Source organism: Filicampus tigris, chromosome 3 (assembly GCF_054856515.1).
Source record: "Filicampus tigris isolate MCC_2025a chromosome 3, RoL_Ftig_1.0, whole genome shotgun sequence".
Classification (NCBI taxonomy): domain Eukaryota; kingdom Metazoa; phylum Chordata; class Actinopteri; order Syngnathiformes; family Syngnathidae; genus Filicampus; species Filicampus tigris.
Genome location: NC_141219.1, coordinates 23,386,610 through 23,406,047, shown reverse-complemented (window position 1 = coordinate 23,406,047; position 19,438 = coordinate 23,386,610). Strand labels below are relative to the sequence as shown.

The window sequence follows — 19,438 nt, the reverse complement described above, 5'->3', positions numbered from 1 at the left end:
TAACAGAATGATTAAAAAAATGAAAATGAATGAAAAAAGCCTGGACAAAAATGATGGTATCTTTAAACTTAACATTTAGTTTCACAGAATTTTGAGGCAATCGCTGCAGTTAATTGTTAATGTAACTTTTAATGAGCCTTCTGCACTCCTTAGCAGGTAGTTTGGCCCTTAACTTCATGAGCAAACGGTTCCAGTTGTCTCGGGTTAGAAGGGTGCTTTCTCCAGATGGAATATTTCGGCTGCTTCCACAGATGTACAATAGGAGTTAGATCAGGCTTTTAGAAAAGTGTGAATTACTTTCTTCAGATTCAAGTTACCTTTCATTTAATTAACAAAGGGGTACCAACAAGAATGCCAATGTGTGCATTTTTCTTAAAAATGAAGATGTAATGAAGTTTTTCAAAAGGTCAGCAAAAAATGTCTTCAGGTATGCAGCTTCATGAAAGGGCGTTGTTAAAAACATTGTGGTTTGTTTGCTAAACTAACTGCAATCCCTTATTCTTCAAGATGGCACACCAGTCCATGGTAAAATGTGCAGCATGAATTTTCAAGCAACAGACAAACCCTATATTTGTGGAAGAGGCAGTGCTGCCTTCACTTTTACAACAAATTATTACAGTGGGTAGGGAAAGTATTTCAGACCCCTTGAAATGTTTCACTTTCTGTGTCAATGTAGCCATTTGCCCAAATCAATAAAGTTCATTTTGTTTATCATGAATGTACACTCAACACCCCATCTTGACAGAAAGAAACAATGTAGACAATTTTGCATATTTATTCAAAAAAAGAAAAACTGAAATACTGAAGTATTCAGACCCTGTGTTCAGTATTGAGTCGAAGCACCCTTTCGAGCTAATACAGCCATGGGTCTTCTTGGCAATGATGCAAAAACGTGTTCACACCTGGATTTGGGGATCCTCTGCTATTCTTCCTTGCAGATCCTCTACAGTTCTGTCAGGTTGGAAGGTGAACATTGGTGGACAGCCATTTTCAGGTCTCACCAGAGATGCTCATTCGGGTTTAGGTCAGGGCTCTGGCTGGGCCAGTCAAGAATGGTCACGGAATTGTTCTGAAGGCACTCCTTTGTTATTTTAGCTGTGTGCTTCACATCATTGTCCTGTTGAAAGATGAACCTTCAGCCAGTCTGAAGTCCCGAGCACTCTGGAAGTCCACAAAAAGTTCAATCTTGGTCTCATTTTCTCATAGTCTGGGAGTCTTTCATGTGTTTTCCGGCAAACTCAATGCTGACGAGGCTTCCGTTGGGCCACTCTGCCATACAGCCTCGACGGGTGGAGGGCTGCAGTGATAGTTGACTTTGTGAAACTTTCTCCCATCTCTGGAGCTCAGATACAGTGATCTTTGGGTTCTTTTTTACATCTCTCACCAAGGCTCTTCTCCCACGATTGCTCAGTTTGGCTGGAAAGCCAGGTCGAGGAAGACTTGTGGTGGTCCCAAACGTCTTCCATTTGAGGATTTGAGGACTGCGCTCTTAGGAATCTTGAGTGCTGGAGAAATTCCTTTGTAACCTTGGCCAGATCTGTGCCTTGCCACAATTCTGTCTCTGATCTCCTTGGGCAGTTCCCTCGACCTCATGATTCTCATTTTCTCTGACATGCAATGTGAGCTGTAAGGTCTTCTTTAAACAAGTGTTTTAATTCCACCTAATCAAGTCTAATCAGTTTAATTAAAAACAGCTGGACTCCAATAAAGGAGAAGAAGGTCGCTGCAAAGGGTGTGAATACTAATGACCATATGATATTTCAGGGTTTTTGTTTTTCATAAATTTGCAAAAAATTCCACATTTCAGTTTTTTTTCTGTCAAGTGAGTGTCTCGATCGTGTCTGTGCGCGTCGGCAGTATCTTTGCCTTTTTCGCCCTCCTCCATCCACTTCTCAGCAGTAATGCTTTAATAAGTACAGCATCTTATGTTTTTATTGTTTTGTATTTATATGTATTTTCGTTTTTTTAAAGTATTTTGACGTAAATTTCGACGTTAAAGGTAAAGTCCGACATATGCCGAAATTCAGGTTACATCGCCAGTGTAGGAACGTAAGTCGTTCGTAAAATGAGGACTCCCTGTATTTTGATTTTGGCAAATGGCTGCAATGACAAAGAAAGTGAAAAATTTCAAGGGGGATGAATACTTTCCGTACGCGCTGAATATCTGAAATACTGAAGCAGTGATTACCGTGCTATTGATACTGGCCAAGAGTTTCCCGTTGAACTCAACCATCGAGTAGACGGCTCCTTTCACCTCCTTTTCTGCTACTGTTTGTAGCTTTCCTAAAGGGAAAAGGGTATGCCAACATTTAAAGTGTTGTTCATTTTAAACCTAGATGAGATCTTAATGAGACAGAGCTCAACTGCATCAACAGTGCTTAAAAGAACAAAGACATAAGATGTGCTTGAAAAATATTACAATAAAAAAAAAAAAAACAATCACACAGTCATGCAGCAGTGTGCAAAGCAGGCAATACACCTTCGAAAGGACGTGGCATGAAAGGAAATGAGAGGAAGCTGCAGAGGTTAGGAACACGTCTGATAAGAATTGATAAGCAATGATTAAGTGAAAAGCGGAACAAGAGCATTGTAGGACAAAGTGTCCCTGAATGAAGAAAACGGACAAAACGGATAAGAAGAAAATGAAACCGGCTGTAGTATGACAAAAGCAAAGAAAAATGGGATGGATGAAAAGACAAACTGCATATAGTTGAGGAAAACATTCAGGTTAGTTTGCTTGTGTTTGGGAAATAAAGACTTGAGAAAAACCTATACTGACCGTCAGTGTAGTGGAAGACAATTATACGTCCCTGCTTGGGCTCAGCCTCCTCCGGGTAGACCATGGCCGTGCCGACAATGAAGTAGACGGATGGATCTTTTCCCAGTCGGCAGGACACCATGCTGAGGGCATACTCACTTGGGAGAAACTGATGGGCATGGAGCACTGATGGAAATGCACCACAAAAATATTTTAGAACAACACCATGATGACATTTTTTTTTTACATGTATGTCGTGTTCTAACATCAAATTGCTTTCATGTGCAGAGGAAGTCACAGACACAAAAATGGAAATCAAAATTCTGGATCGTCGTAGGATCTGATTCATGCCTTGTAACATGTTTTGAACCCAAAAGTGTTTCTTTATACTCCGGCATCAGCGCAGGCAACAACTGCCGCAGTGCGTCTCGTGACCGACGCAGAGTGCTGCGTGACATGTCGGCGACAGAATTGACTTACCTTAACTAGAATGCCGTGGTGCATTTTATCCAAAGGTACAGTCCTGGTGTAATGCACTTTTAAACGCTTGTCCTCGTCGTTCTTGTTCTTTTAAAATGAAGGGGCAGCACGGTCGCCGGAGGTAATCATGGATTAACTTTCTCTTTGCACAATAACATCAACAAGGTCCTTTGGATAAAATGCAACGCGGGATTCTAGTTAAGCTGTTTTAAGACAAACGTAAGCTAAAATTAACAAACACTTTAACATTTGCCGATGTTTCGTCATCCTTGTGTTGAGCATGTCTTGCTTGCTAGGAGGCTGAGCGCTCCGCTCACAATTTATGAAAACAACTGTTTACTATCCCCTTATCCGGCTTGACCCTGATTACATGAACGACACAATAACGTTATGAGTTTCCGAACAGAATGTTCTTCAAAAGTGCTTTTCGTTTGTTAGCGTGGACGAGACTAGCGAGAGGCTGTGATGATGCGCAGCCAACCAGCTGACGGGATACTTCCACTTGTGCTCTCGTTGGTCAATCTCACGCCGGGAAGCAATCATGCGCCTTTTGTGAGTGCCCACGGGTATGTACCGAGCCTCCAAGTCAACTCATCGCTTTGAAACAATGCGTCTTTCTGCAATATGGCCGTATTTTTCATTTTTATTTTTTCCGCGAATCATTTTTGCAAACCCGCGACTGAGCACTGAGGCCGCTAGCGCCCCTAGCGGTAGAAGAAAATTCCACAGAATAGCCGCACCGTTCTACAAGCCGCATGGTTCAAAACCTAGGAAGAAAGTAGCGGCTTATAGTCCAGGTAATACGGTATAACTCCCACAGCCTTAGTTTGACAGTTCTCACGCTTTTGATGTTATTGTTACTCTGTGTGCATAGATTAACAATGTTCCTGGGCTTTTGACTTTATCCGTGTCTGTATAAATATTATTCTCATGCTGCCATTTTGTTGTATTAAAAAATACTAAAATACTTGAGTCCTTATTCCACTCTTCAGCGGCAGCATTGATTTTTGAGAAATCACCATGAGCAATAAAAAAATGTTTTACAGTAGAAGGAAGCATTACATCTGTTTCAAAATGTTGACAAGGCTGAGCCTACAGATAATTGAGAAGCAGCCTCCCTCCAATGAAGAGGAGCTAAGGCAACACCCACACCCGTCTGCCTCAGAGGGGGAATGACAGGACTTGATGAACTGGTGGTCCCACGGGAGGAACTAAAGTACATAATTTACATTCAAATGTACTCAGAACAGGCCTCTAATAAATAAAATATCTTTAATAGCTACTAAAACGGCGAGTAATAATCATTTTAGGCGATGACGTCTTTGCCAAAGCATAAGCCGTCAAAATGGGACAGCCTAAAACCCTTCACGTCAAAATCCTCAACTTGGCTTGCTGTGAGAAAACTACGACCAATTGGCACCAAAATTCACATACATACCTCCGTTTAGGTCCACTATAATCTCTGAAAACATCAAAGCAATCGCCACAGTATTTTGGTGGTGATCGATCGTAGTTTAAGCCACAAAGTTTTTTTACACGCACATTAAACATTTTAGACTGTCCCATCAAAGAAAAATGACGGCTCTAGAAGTTCTAAGTAGTTTTAGAATTCGGGTGGTCCTAGTGTTAAACAAAGGAACGGTCCCTGTTCTTTTTGAGTCGGTTACAGATTTAGGGCTAGAGTTACATCACCTGACCACCGCGCTCTGTTAGAGTGTTGACCCTGCACCGGAAACGCCTTACAACATTGAACGCGGAAGTGCTGCGTGTATGTGGTCCATTATGTTGTATAAACTGTCTTTCATATTACCGTATTGGCGAGAACATAAGACGGTGTTTTTTCCATTGAAATAAGGCTGAAAAAGCGGGGGTTGTTTTATATTCGGGGTCTAGACATTATACCCATTCACGACGCTTGATGGCGCCAGATATCATTCATTGAAGCGAATGCTGAACTTGACTCCCCAGGCCCACCCCTGTCACGTGAGGATGACGTGCGCACATCGAGGCAGATAGTTTGTGAAGAGTAATGTTCTGTCATGACAGATCTCAGCTACTCTCAAGTTAAACCAGTTTGCATTATTTTATTGCAATGTTTTTCCTTATTCAGTTTTGTTTCAAGACTACAGTTACAGTTAGACTTCACTTAATGCAGTTATTGCAATTTTGTTGTTTGATCACAATAGATTGGTTTATTTACATTTCAAAAACCAGAAGCCATTCATTTACAAATGTGATTGCACTTTAGTTTACATATTTAAATGTTCAGATATTAAGATTTGAATGAGGCAAAATAAGATGCTTTTTCTCTCAAATATATTGTTATAATCATTTGTTTCAGATGTACTGTAATTATTTTCTGTATAAAAATTAATTTGGTGTTCAAAAAAACTCTTTTCAAACTTGAGTCTTGAAAAAGAGGGGGTCGTCTTATAATCAGGGCCGTCTTATATTCGGGCCAATATGGTAATTAATCAAATCAAAATTTATATAGCACTATTCACACATAAAATGCAACCAAAAGTGCTGTACACTAAAGACGTCAAAATACAATGCGTCATTTGCTTTTACCTTAGTATTCTACAATGCACAACAGACATAACAGATAATGTTGTAATAAAAATGAGACATACATTATAAACCGTGAAAAAAAAATAAAAACGCAACTTGTATCGCAATTACAATTTTTAGGAAGGAAAATCGCAATTAGATTATTTTCCATAATCGTTCAGCCATAAGCACTAACCACTGGCACAGTCAAGAATTTGTCCCATATTGACCACAAAAAAAACCCCAAATCTGTCTCTATGGCTTGCATTAAATTGAGAAATTTTATGAATATACATTCAACAGTTAATAGCAAAGTGTATATGTAACAATACTATCAGTACCATGCCATTCACATAAAAGCCCCCAAGTAACATTGTAGAAGACTATAGAAAAGTAAAATAAACTTTGGCCATGCCTTTGTCCTCTCAAGTAGCATTTGGGGATTTGTTAAATATTTGTACTGTATACTGACAATACCATTCGCCTATTTCGACCTTGGTGGGTTCAAGCATGTGAAAAACTATAAAATACATATTGTGGAAGCAGGTTTATTTCCCCCTGTTGTGTAAGGATAACTTTTATTTTCAATGCGTATTTTGCACAGGGCAAAAATACCTTGGGTGCCAGAAGCAGAAGAATTATATATTCAATAAAACATATTTGACAAAACCAATATCAATAATGCAGCTGGCCATTCTAAGAAGCGTATGTTTAAGCGAGTGGCCGATATCAGCAGCTCTTTAAAATGACTTGAGTTAGTGTGAGTGTACAATCATAGTTTAAATGTAAATTATTGTACAATAAGCATGAGCTTGCATTTCTTTTCACATCTGTCAGTTGTTTTTTTTTTGCCAACAGGGCAAATAACCAGTGCTATGGGACTATGCACATGGCTGATGAGAATGGATTGAAAAAAGAGCTGAACAATTAATTGAATTCAAATCGATATCGCAATTAAGTAAAATTCAATTTTCAAATCGCTGAGGCTGTAATTTGGGAGGACAAAAAAAAAACCTTTATCTTGGTTGGTTGGTATTTGTATTTTCTATTTGTTTATATTCTAATTAAGTTCAGTGCTTAAGAAGTCATTGTCTTATGAAACATGAAAAGTTCAGTGATAAAGCCATAGATTTGGTTGCATTATTGTTGTCATGTAATTTATGTTCTTGCCACACTTGTGTAGTAGAATTTTGTGAAGTTGTCGCAGTGAAAGCAGTGAAAATTGCAAATCAAAGTGCCCAGTAAGTTAGAAAGTAATTAAAGTAGACAAATGAACTGCCTTTCATATTAATTCAAGGTTCATTTGCCTTTATTTTAGCATAAGTAATATTTAAGACCAAAACAATGGATATTATATAATAAATCTGACATTCATTATTGTAATACAGATGTATTAATTGTGTATTAAAAAATTACATGGGATGAGGAAATAAAAATCACATTAAATCGCAATATTAAGGAAGGGGGAAAAAATCTACTAAAAAAATAGATTATTTTTCAAATTCATTCAGCCCTACGTTGATGAATTGGATTTACATTTGGACGCAAACTGATGACCCACTCAATTATTTACATAATATATGCACAAATTTATTCATGTTTGTGAAGTCCTGGGTCTTGTAAAGTTAGGTGGGGTGTATCGAAATCTGCATTGCAAAACAAAACAGAGCAAACGCTATATAACCTTTAACTGGGTTCGCTATATAACCTTTAACTGGGTTCACATTGGAAATAGTGAAGTTTAAGCAGATGAAGCCAAAATGTTCGGTTACCCAATTATACTACCCCACTCCAGCATTGAGCTATAATGCAATGTTGCTCGTGTGTTTAATATAGTATAACATAAGAAATCACATGCAGGTTAAGGATAAAGTCAACCTTGAAGCAAGTAAATGCAAATTTGTTGATGCACCTGTTTTAATATGTATGAACCAATAATAGTAGTCAAATCCAGGCTGAGGAAAATACATGGTGGATTGACAGATAAACCTAATAGTTATGCATTCTCTAGGCACTACGCATTATTTCACCATCGGAGCGGGGGCGCCATATGAAGGTGTCAACACTGAGATCAAAAAAGGAAAGTACATCTGGCTGGCCTACCTTCAAAGGTGTGCTGATCCACGACTAGCAGACTGTGAACTTCTACCTCGTCGCCAAAAGATGTCTCATGGGGAGAAGTGCTGCTGGGGAAGAGCTTACTAGAGCTCACGCTGCTGGAGAGGGCCTGGAAGTATGCAGATTGATGAGATAGGACTGGTACTGAAATTAATACAAAGAGAATAATAATAAGGTCTCTACAGTAATTCACATCTCTGTCTGCAAAAGCTCCATAGGAGAGTTGGCACCATCTGTGGAAGCAGATGCGCAGCATTCAAATCAGGTAAAGCTCTTTGTGGTCACTGTGCAAAAGGCTTTGGCAATGATTTGTCCCTACAAGTTGCGCACCCTGGTAGCAAATGTAAATTCATACAAGACAGAGGTGTACCACAGGGTTGGCTTTGATTCCTGACAGGGTGAAAACAACATCTTGTGACAGTAAATAGGGCTGAAAGGACTATAGAGTGATTCAATACTTGCACATTTATTTTAAAAGACGTCATTTCAAATGTACTTTTTTAAACTCAAACATTTACGAATTCCTTTTTAATAATACCGGTGTGTTAAGCATTAACAAGGGTTTTTCCGGCGTTCAAAAATTGCGAGGCGGCCACGTCCAGCTAATTTGGTGCCCGCCTCCAGCCAGAGTGATTGATATTGCTCAGCACAGCACATGCTGTTCTTTGTCGGTTTCATGTGGCCCTTAAAGCCCTTTTCGCCCTGAAGTTGTAGTGCGCCGTTGTCAACTGCATTCATTGTGTATGTGGTGAGGGGTGGCACCACAGAATGAAACATCTGCCACACCGGCAAATCCCCTCAAACTGAAACAAATTCTACTCGACGGCGGCACTGTCGTGACGTCAGAAAGTGTTTCCAATAGGAGCGGGACCGGCAAGCAATTTACTGCTATTTTGGCGGCATGAGGACAATGGAGGAAGCTTTGATAAATAAAGTGCATTTACCATATTAAGACTGAAAGATTCATCTCGTCTCGTTTTGATTTTCCTTTTTAAAATGAGCAAAGACTGGGTTTTCTTTTGGATCAATGAAATATACATTTTGTAAATTAGTGGCAAAAGCATCACTATTTACTTCTGGTCAGCCACCACATCAGCACTTCCAAATTTGGGCACGCTGTTGAGCGTATGATAAAGGGCTTGTCCGAACACGGCAAGCGAGGTACCAGCTACGTGGGTCTCACGCATGCACTTTGACGCAAATGGGATGGAGGAAAAAAAATGTTGAGTAGTGTCGCCTACCAAGTTCGCTCTCAAAACGGGATGGGGAACTAAAATCAACAACAATAAAAAGTGTATGTGCGCCCATATGAATACGTATTCGGCAACGCTGAAAAAGAAGTATGTTTGAAGGAGTCAAGGTGAGTCTTTCAAGACTAAGCCTGCGGTACCAACTGTCAAGCATAGTGGTTAGCATCAAGTGCTGATGAAATAATAAGAGGAGTACTACCTCAAAATTCTTCTAATTCACCTCAAACCAACAGGTAGCTAGTGGAAATTTGGACAGAAAATTGCACTTCATCCCCAGGGGGCAATTGTGGTATTCCAGCAGGACAATGATTCTAAACATACATCACTGCAGATATTGAAACTGATAAAGCAGGTAAAAAAGCACAACTTCTGGAATGGCTTTCCAAAAAGCGCTGACCTCATCCCCACCGGACAATTGCGGATTATGCTTAAAAGCTGGGTCCGTACCAGGAAACCAACAAGCTCAGAGCAACTCTACTAATTCTGGTCAGAATAGTGCTCAAATACCAAGCTAAAATGATTCCAGAGGCTTGTTGATAGCCATCTAAAGTGTCTGATAGAGATGAAGCCTCACTAAGGAATATGGGATCAAATATTAGTGGGATATGTTCAATATGTATATATTTAAGCTTGTATATATACACGTTTGATTGCATAGATTAGGTAGATTCCAAAATAAATGTAAACTCGTGCAACCAATTCTGAAGTAAACATGACAACAGGTGTGTCATGTAATTTAAAGACACATTGACGTGTAGTATATAGATAATTAAAAGGGGAAAAAAAGGCTTTCTTAAATTCTCAATTACCTGTAGTTACTTTTTTTTATGTGCAACTGAAACAGGCATAACATAATTGAACTTTTGATTCGAATTATTCAATACAATATTATTTAGGTCAATTTTGGTGTCGAGAACAATTAAAAAGTGCTACCCCAAGCTCTAAACTACAGTGCTGGAAAAGATTGAGGAAAGAGACAAGACTAAAAATAATTGGATGGCCATATTTATACATGTCAAAGCCACAGCATGGCGTAGAAGAGATTTCAGTGAAAAAAGTACGCTTTTTAGATTCAGATCATTTTACATGAAGGTAAAACTGTGTTTATTTTGCCCTTAACTGGGCTTTTGAGTTTTGAAACTGGCACATGAAGAAAGGAGAGATCAAAAGCTTGGAACTGCTCAGTTACATAATTTTCCCATCCTTTGAAATCCTAGTTCAAATTCATAACCGCAAAACCATCAAATGTATGAATCAGTAAAGATCTGTCATAACTACAAATGTTACATTTCCCATGTCAACTGACTGACTTAGGGGACTTATTCAAAAGTAATTAAACCTAAATAGCAAACATACAAAAATAATACATGTTTTATCTTGAGATAGAGTAGTGAGCACACAATTTCAGGTACCATGTTCAGCTAGCCCTAACAAGCTCTCGGTCTCCTGTGATACAGTAAATAGTGCTCATGGTCAGAAAGGCTGTGCAGTAGGCCCATGGGTGCTTATTATCCCAACATAACGCAAGATACAGTACCTGGGTGCTTGCACTAGGTCGGACAGCAGAGGTGGTGCCGGTCACATCCTGAATCTCCACCCGGCTGGATAGAACCCCAAAACACTGTGAAACCTCCTGGTAACAGATCCGCCTGGGGTGCAAAGAAAAGAAGAAAGAGGTGAAAGAACACACAAAGAGCTATGGCAGGAAGCCAGTAAACAAGGTGGGAGGGAGTGCGGGAATTGCAAAATAGCAACAAAACAAGGCAGTCACAATGTAAGAACCTGCGGTCTTAAATTTAACGATTGTCAACGGAGAATAACAATTTTTACAATTCACTGAGTAATTCTGTCATCAAAAGAGTGAGGAAAAAGGTACTGCAGCAGATGTGCAACAAAGAAGAAAAATAAGAAAAAAAAACGTTGATGGCCATCAAAATTTTAATTCTGGGATAAAAACTGACCTGGGTGATTCGTAGAGAGGAACAGTCCGGATGTGAAGTTTCTGAATCTCGTCAATGGTACCAATGGTCAGAGTGCTGTTGTTAGCCAAAGCCAGACTGTAACCACGTGCAGATTTGGTGAAAGAATATTGTTTTATTAAAGTGCACATGACATTTCTGAAAGTTTATGGTTTTGTCTGAAGTTAAAGTTTACAATGTCGGAATCTGTCAAGAATACACTTGGGAAGCTTGTGGGTTCAGAATATCTGCAGTTCTTTTAAATGCTGACCTGTCAGGATAGCCTTCTGAGTTGAGTGGGCACATATAGTTGACCTCCTTAAGGTTGACGTTCGAAAAGACCAGCTTGTGATTGGAAGAATAAATGACAGTGGGCCGGTCAGAGCAGGCGAAGACATTGGAGGTGGACAGGGATCGGAAGGTCCTCAGCACCGTGGGCTGTGTGCCCAGGGTGACCTTCTTGCGCTCACTCAGGGCGCCTACAAGCAGAAGAAATACACCAAGTCATCTTTAGTTTTAAAAGTGGACTTCAGCTCCACAGGCCGTTGAAACATTTATCAAATACTGCACCTTTTGCGGGAAGAAACGTTTGCAGTCATGTCACACATAACATGTTACATTACAACAAACAAGAGCTGTTGCTTTTCACTTTCGCTGTGTGTTCTGGGTCATTATCCTGTTGCAAGAACCATGACCTAGCTTTTTTGACACAAGACTTGGTAGATTTCATCATTCAAAAAAAACCCAAAAAATATATATACATATCGTGTACGAATGCTGCTGCTGCATCACTTAGTCTCACACTAGATTGATTTTCAAATATGTTTTGGTCTGTTGCTTTTGGACTGGCGCCACGAAAAGGACATACCTGTCTGCAGATCCAGACCAAAGTAGAAGAGCGCGCCGTCACCGAGGGCACACAGTAGGTAGTAGCTGCCTTCAAAAGTGGTCATTAGGATGGAGCGAGGGATGATCTCTAAGAATGATCATAATAAAATACAATGTTTCGTGTTATAAGAAGTAATGGGTTCATTGATCAACACCACAGAGAAATGGTGGCAAATTGTCTAGACTTGAAAATCAATGACAGTTATCAGTCAGGAGGCAAAAATACACTTAAAGAAACTAAATGTTTAACTAACAAAATTAAGATGGAAACTCTGGGGAAATATAACATTACACTGCTGCTGGGATGCCTCCAAATAATTAGAAAACAAAAGATCAATCTTTTATCTGTTTTGTGGAATGATTTTAATAATTGCTCAACTATTAACACACACATACACACAAACACTGGAAATATTGTGTGCTGCTGTGTAATTACGAGATATTCATCATGGAAGAAACATTAATTGGAAAGAAGAGTCCTATTCACAATAAAGGGATTCGGTCTCCAGAGTGATGACTTTTTCATAGATTTAACCAAATACGCTGTCTCCTTTAAAATATAGCAAATGTTAATTATCTCTCAAATCTTTAAATGATGCACTAAATGTAGAATTACTGGTATAACCCTTGGGCCTCTATAGAGAAAAATCACTGCCACCCTCCAGTGGTTCATAAATGTGGATTGCAGGGTATTATTCTTTGACTTGTACTTGAATTTTTATGTCCAAAGAAGGTCCATCACATAAAATGCCAAATGAGGTGCCAAACTGCTCTTGGCCTATATTCAGTGTGCTGTTTGTCACAAAGCAATTTCCCTCGCCTCTGTGGTTTTACTTATGTGAAGGTTTTAGAGACGTTTTTGTCTTGCCTCTGAGAGTGCGTGAGCTGTAAGGAAATTTCACTTTTGTGGATTTGTTAAGTCCATTAAGGCATTAAACTTCACTTGGCACCCTAAAAGTTAAGAGTACTCTCCAAGAAGCCAGAAAGAGCTTTTCTGTTTTCCTGCCGGTGCAGCTAGCCACCCTTTGCTCACTTTGCCCCCCTCACCTCCACCCAGCATTTCCTTGTGGAGGGCAGTGAAGCAGGGCAGTTTCAGCACACGAGCCGAGATGTCAGTCCACAGTCCCACAGCGCAGAGTGGTGATTCGCCACCACCTTCCCCAAGTGGGGTGATGTCAAGGCAAGCCACCTCATGTTCCATATCTGTGTTGCTGAAGAAGACAAAGAGGTTGATGCCCGTATTGTGATTGTGAATGGTGTCAATGTGGACATAGCATAGCAAAGTTTGCAAAGTCCAACTTGTTGTCGTATGTGGTATTCAAAGTGAGGTATTGCAGAGTGGCAAATACAACTGTCGAAACACCACCAGGAATTACGTACCGGTACAGTTGGACCTCTACTTACGAATGTCTCTTCATACAAAATTTTCAAGTTACGAAACGCCTCAACTGGAAAATATTGCCTCTAGTTACGAAAGAAATTTCAGGATACGAAAGGTAAAAGTATGGGCTGATACTCGCAGCTCCGGAGTTTCCTGAACGCAACATACTCATAGCTGCTCTGCCATTGGCTAGCCTAGCATCTTCCTGGCATCCCATTGGCTAAGAGGGACCTCTACCGTATGTGTCTATGTGTGCAGATAGACAGGTAAATAGATATATAAGTGATAGATATGTCTATGCAGCGTCCTCGTCATTCGCCCCTCGGGCCATGAGGTGTTCCGATAGTTTTACGTGAATTAGAAAGGAGGAAAAGAAAAAAGGGAGAAAATCGTTTTTTTGTCCACACAAACAAAGCAAGAGATAATAGAAAAGTATGAAAGGGGGATGTGTTTGGTTGATCTCGCCAAAGAATATGACCGTAATGTATCAACAGCCGCCACGTTATTAAATCAGTTCTTTACAAAACGCCAGGCAAAAACCACTTCTGAGAGAGAACATGAACCAAGGAGGGCAAGAAGCGATGAGGACAGCAATTCAAAGGTAAACGACCATCATTTTTATTCCTTACTCTATCCTTTGTTTTTTCACATTATGCACAACTCTGATTTATTGTGCAATAATCTAATTGTAACATGTATTGGTTACATGTTTTCATGCATTTTTATGCTTTATAAAACATTTATGTCTGAATATTGGGGGGCTTGGAACGGATTAGGGCACATTTACATTGAAACCGCGTCTCAAAATCTTCTACTTAAGAAATGTCTTCCAGAACCAATTAATTTCATAAGTAGAGGTACCACTGTATGTGAAATTGTCCTACCTAATCTGTTTGAGCTCTCCAGCTAGGATCTGGAGATAGTAAAGGGCACGGCCTACAGCAAGCACCACCTGAGTGTGGTTGCAAGCAGCCACACTGATGTTCCTGCCCTGTGGCTCCTTCCATTCGCTCACTAACGCTTTGCTGTCCTGAAGCACCAAGCGAACAGAGCCGGACGTGATCTGCAAGTACACAAGAGTTTAAAATATTATTCTGCACAGCACCTGTGGCAAGCGACAGAAGGGGTTAGGGTGATAGAACATGAAGCTGCTTCAAAGAAAACTTCATTGTTTACATTTGGTGGTATGCCAGGATTGCTTCTGCCTGGAAAGATTTATTCTTAATAGCTTTTTCCACAATCTCACAATTAATGTTGTTTTTTCTAATCCTTCTACCCACTTTTTTAAAAAGAAAAACACTCAAGTCTTCATGCAAGAAAGGGAAACTCCTTAAGTATTTTGCACTGAAATCAAAGTTCGGACTTGAGTCTCAAAGGTGCACATGTGAAACGCAAGGCCCGGGGGGCCAGATCTGGCCCACGACATGATTTTGTGTGGCCAGCAAAGGCAAATCATGTGTTTAAAATACATTGAAAAATAGCTAAACTATTTACTGGCTTCTGATTTCAAAACTAGTCATCCATCAATTTGTTGTGTATGCAGTATGTGATAATATAAGGGTATTAGGGATGTTCCGATCAGGTTTTATGACACCAATCATACATGAGTGGGATTGGCCGATACCGATTCCAATCACATGGAATATCTACTATTCTATTCTATTAGGGAGTCCGCTAACCCTGAAATGCGGGAAACTGACTTTTCCGTTTCAAAAAGGGAGGTAACTCTAACCAGAGAAAGAGGGGTAACTCTCGGTCAGCTGCCGCAAAAACATACTCTCTGAACCTAACCTGGTCGGGATCAGGTTTATCTCAATGAACCTCGAGTTTCTCTCTGTCTCCGCCCTCTTTCAGGGCCACACACCCAATTTCATTTCCTCATTCATCAGTGCGCAGTCGAGTTTGGGCATAGTCTAGTTCTGCAGTCTGTCATTTAAAAAAATATCTGAGTGAGTATATAGCTTGGCTCACACCGCAGGTCTGAATGCTCAATTCGGATTTTTTGAAGAAAAAAAAAAAAAAAAAATCAGATTTTTTTTTGTGTAAGTGTTTCGATAGCTTAGCAATTTGCATGGCTTTCTCCCAGTCTTCCCTTTGTTGTAATGCTACCTACAGAAGTGTAGCTTTTTCGCTGCTATGGAGACGGCGATTAGTAACGTATGTTATGTAGACACTGGATGAAATGCAAACTTTTGCCTTCGCATCATGTTTAGCCACGTTAGCTACCCAGCCGCAGCTCATAAGTAGCGGAGGCTTCGTAAAATAGCGTGCCACAACCATTACCCAATACGCAGAGTGGAAAACAGAGAGGTTCAGATTTCTGTAACAAAATACAGACAATCCGAAAAGTTGGCAGCTCTTCTGTTGAATAAATCCATTTCTTCAACTTTAAATTTAAAATATTAGACATTTCGGCATCAGAAAACTGTAGGAAAGAAGGCTTCAAAATAAAAAAAGGGCCGATTTTAGCCAAACAGGGCACATAATCTGGTGTAATGGGCAGATGTCAGGTACACGCACTTTACGTGTGAGCCTGCGTGGATACCAACCTGAATGAGCTGCTGGTGCGCCACGTTGCCGCAGTAAAATGTCTGCTGATTGTCCACAAAGCCCGGAAGTTCTGTCTCCTCAACCTCCTCGCCACTCAGCATTAGCACGCTAAGAGAAAACATACAATTAAGATGTGAAAAGGCATTCAATTGACACTGTATGTATCTGACATGGTCTGGTGCAATCGCTCACCGCGTTTGACCTACGAAAGACAGCACCAGCATGTCATCCGTCTCTCTTCCTGCCTCTGAGCGGAGCGGCCACAAACCTGGAAGGCAATTAAACATTACTAGCTTTATCAACATACTAATGAGAGAAGTACAGACTCCAGCAGGTGTCCCATGAATTTTCAGTTTTTTCCAAGGTTCACATTTTAAGACGAACATTGCAAATCCCTCTCAGAGTGCCATTGATTAGTTAAGTGAATAACTGTCTCATCCTGAGGCAGCAGTCAAGACTTTTAGGGCAAAACTGATCAATAAACATCTGAAACTTTACAAGTGCAAGCAGACCTTAACTGGTCTATGTGGCTCATTTAAGTCACGTCAATGACCTGACAAAGAACCTAATTCCCTGGGACTAACATAAAAGTCTGCTATCATTAACACATGACAGACAAATTGACAAATGGCATGTAAGTAATTGCAGTGTTCCCTCACTATTTTGTGGTTCGGTTATTGCGGATTCACTTGTATTTTCATTTGTGACCATAACTTAATGCATTGCAGTTTTACCTCACTATCTTGGCAAGTTTTCTTTTTATTAGTCGGAACAGTCAAAAAAAAAAAAAAGTAGATTTGATTTTTTTTAGGAGAAATTTGACAAAAAATGACACCATGAAAATTACACAGCTCGCCACCGACAATCAGCTGCTCGGTATTTATTTCACATTTTATTAACTGTAAAAAGTGTTTAGATTGGTGCCAACTGTGTGGGTGTTTCGGGGGAGTGGGTCATAATGGCTTTATAGAGGTTTTAATCCTGTAAAAAATTAGATAAAAAAATAAAAAGGTCAACCTTTTGGGGGGCTTGGAATGTATCATCCACGAAAACTGAGGGGACACTGTACACTACGTAATGTGCTGTACAAGAAAAGACAAAACACCAACACATGATTACATTATAGAGCTGTGAAAAAGCCCAGAGAGTACATCAAGTGGAAATAACCATCACTGAACCAAGGAGGTGGTGCAGCTTTCCCGAGATCCATTTCCGGATAACCTTAAGCAACAATTTGAACACTTCTGACATAACCACTTCATGGTATACATACAATATGTTGGTCCACTAGCATAAAGGCAGCGAGGCAGACACTGCACAAAAGGGACATCTGAAAGACGGCCTCACATAAAAGCTAATAAATAGCGCCCTCAAAGCTAAAAAGAACTAACTGGAAAGCATTACATGATCATTGGTTCAATAAAAGAGGCACAATGGCGTGGTGGCCGGGGGCATTTTTGATAGCATACAAGGATCTTGATTCTTGGTGATGAAACAATGACAGATGTGACCTCTAAATAGGGATGCACAGTATTTTCAGTAGATAAAGTCAATTTTGCCTATGATATAGATTTGGACTCTTGTTATTTGCTTGTTCATGACATAATTGTATTTACCTCAATGTGAACATTTACCTCAGGTTGAACAGTCACGTATTGTCACTGCTTCCCTCCCTGCTTGAAACTACTGGGAGAATGTTAGGCGTTAAGACAGCTATCACATCTGAACACTATCCTACCATGGCTCCTAAAAAGCAAATAATCATCGCCTCCATTGTAGCAAATAAGCTAGTAATACATTTTTAAGATAAGCTAAAAATGGGTTTTTAGATGAGAGGTCAAATGTCATTAACTTATTAGTCACCCAACCTTCATCCAGCACCAATCAGGAAATTAACTATTAAAACAATGGTAAAGCTTGCTGTTTTTTCAAATGGCAATTTTTCTGGTATTTTGATGATACAAAGCCAAGATCCATGACAACAGAGCCATCTGTTAACACTCAGATAACAGAGTTTAGATAGGCACCAGCTGGTGTTTTGGCAAGGGGACCCACAGTGCTGTGCAGCTCCTGCCAGGTAAGGGCAAGATTAAGGCCTCAATAAAGTCAAGGCTTGAGATGGAGGTGACGAAACACACAAACCTTTGATTCCCGGCAGGTCAATGCTGGCATGCTCATGAATCCCAATGCCATTGCGGATGATCCGAAGAGAGCCTTCCTTGAATGCACCTGAGCATGTAACTAGCTGAAGGCAGCAAATGCAAACATAAAATAAACATGAGCTTTGATATGAAAGGCATTGAGATGCTACAAGCAGCAGGAAAACAGTAACAGATAATATAAGTTGGTTATCACTTTTTGTACCTATTCCTCTTATGTCACTGGAGCAGAATCCCTTTATACACATGAAGTAAAGAACTCCTTTTCTCCATCATTGCATCAGAAAGTTGAACATGAACACACAATAGGTAGTAAGATATACCCGAAACCCAGTAACTTCACCACCAGTGGAAATGCAACGTATGCAATTTCAACTTAACCCTAGGTTCACACCGCAGGCAAATACGACCCAGATCAGATTTTTTTGCCCATATGTATCTGATTTTTTTATGACAGTCTGAATGGCTCAGTTCAGATTTTTTCAAATGCGACCTGCATCGCTTTTGTATGTGGTCCTAGATCGGAGACGTATCCGATCTTTTCCAATGCGTTTGCGGTCTGAACGGCCAGGTCGCATATATCCGACATTGACGTCATCCGGAGCCTGCGTAGGCAGAGGGAATGTGCTGGCAGGAGGGGATTGAATCTGCAAAGTTGTTTTGAGTAACACTAATGATTTTACACTTTACTTTAATTTAATCCCACTTAAAACATGAAGCATAAAGTGGATATTTATGGCGATAATTCAGCCACGGCTCAGATCGATTAATGTTGTGATGTGACGTCATCATTAGTGATGTCTCAGTGAAATGAGTTCTTAAAGCGTCGCCTCGTGATTTTCCCCAAATACTGTATTTATTTCTACCTCCTACCTAATCGCTTGACTGTAAATGCCCCGACGCGTTGGACCACATTTACTTCCGCAAACACAACGTCGGGAGTGACGTCGCCTCTTCTGCGCATGCGGGTCACTTTCGTGACGCATGTGTTCATACAGCAAGAAAGACCAAGGTCACATTTAAAATGTAATATGAACGCTTACACAAAAAAAATCAGATTTAAAAAAAAAAATCTGAATTGAGCATTAAGACCTGCGTTGTGAACCTAGCCTAACAACCCACTACACACCTGTAGGTATTTTTTTTTGAGTCATCACGCTTTTTGCACCAACAACAAACATGAATAGTTCTTTAACCCATCAAGGCCTAAAGAGGCTAGTGAAATATCTCTCAAAAACTTAAGGCCGACCAAAGAATCACCCTCTAAAACCTGAAGTTTTCCCGGAAATTCAACACCTACAAAATATTTGATATCTCAGCCACTGTAGCAGATAGACATAATTCCA

At 40.1% G+C, this 19,438-nt stretch overlaps 1 protein-coding gene across 1 annotated transcript in view; it reads right to left on the bottom strand.

Annotated features, from left to right (window-relative positions):
• The window catches only part of ddb1 (damage-specific DNA binding protein 1), a 43,089-nt gene that overhangs the window by 7,192 nt on the left and 16,459 nt on the right, over positions 1-19,438 (bottom strand). Inside the window, exons 10-21 of the mRNA XM_086026058.1 lie at positions 18,076-18,178; positions 16,126-16,201; positions 15,933-16,041; positions 14,268-14,446; positions 13,050-13,213; positions 11,983-12,090; positions 11,386-11,593; positions 11,118-11,213; positions 10,694-10,805; positions 7,892-8,015; positions 2,780-2,944; positions 2,189-2,283 (exon numbers count right to left, since the gene is read on the bottom strand). Coding sequence (XP_085882184.1) covers positions 2,189-2,283; positions 2,780-2,944; positions 7,892-8,015; positions 10,694-10,805; positions 11,118-11,213; positions 11,386-11,593; positions 11,983-12,090; positions 13,050-13,213; positions 14,268-14,446; positions 15,933-16,041; positions 16,126-16,201; positions 18,076-18,178 — 1,539 coding nt within the window. The remainder of the gene's footprint in view (positions 1-2,188; positions 2,284-2,779; positions 2,945-7,891; positions 8,016-10,693; positions 10,806-11,117; positions 11,214-11,385; positions 11,594-11,982; positions 12,091-13,049; positions 13,214-14,267; positions 14,447-15,932; positions 16,042-16,125; positions 16,202-18,075; positions 18,179-19,438) is intronic.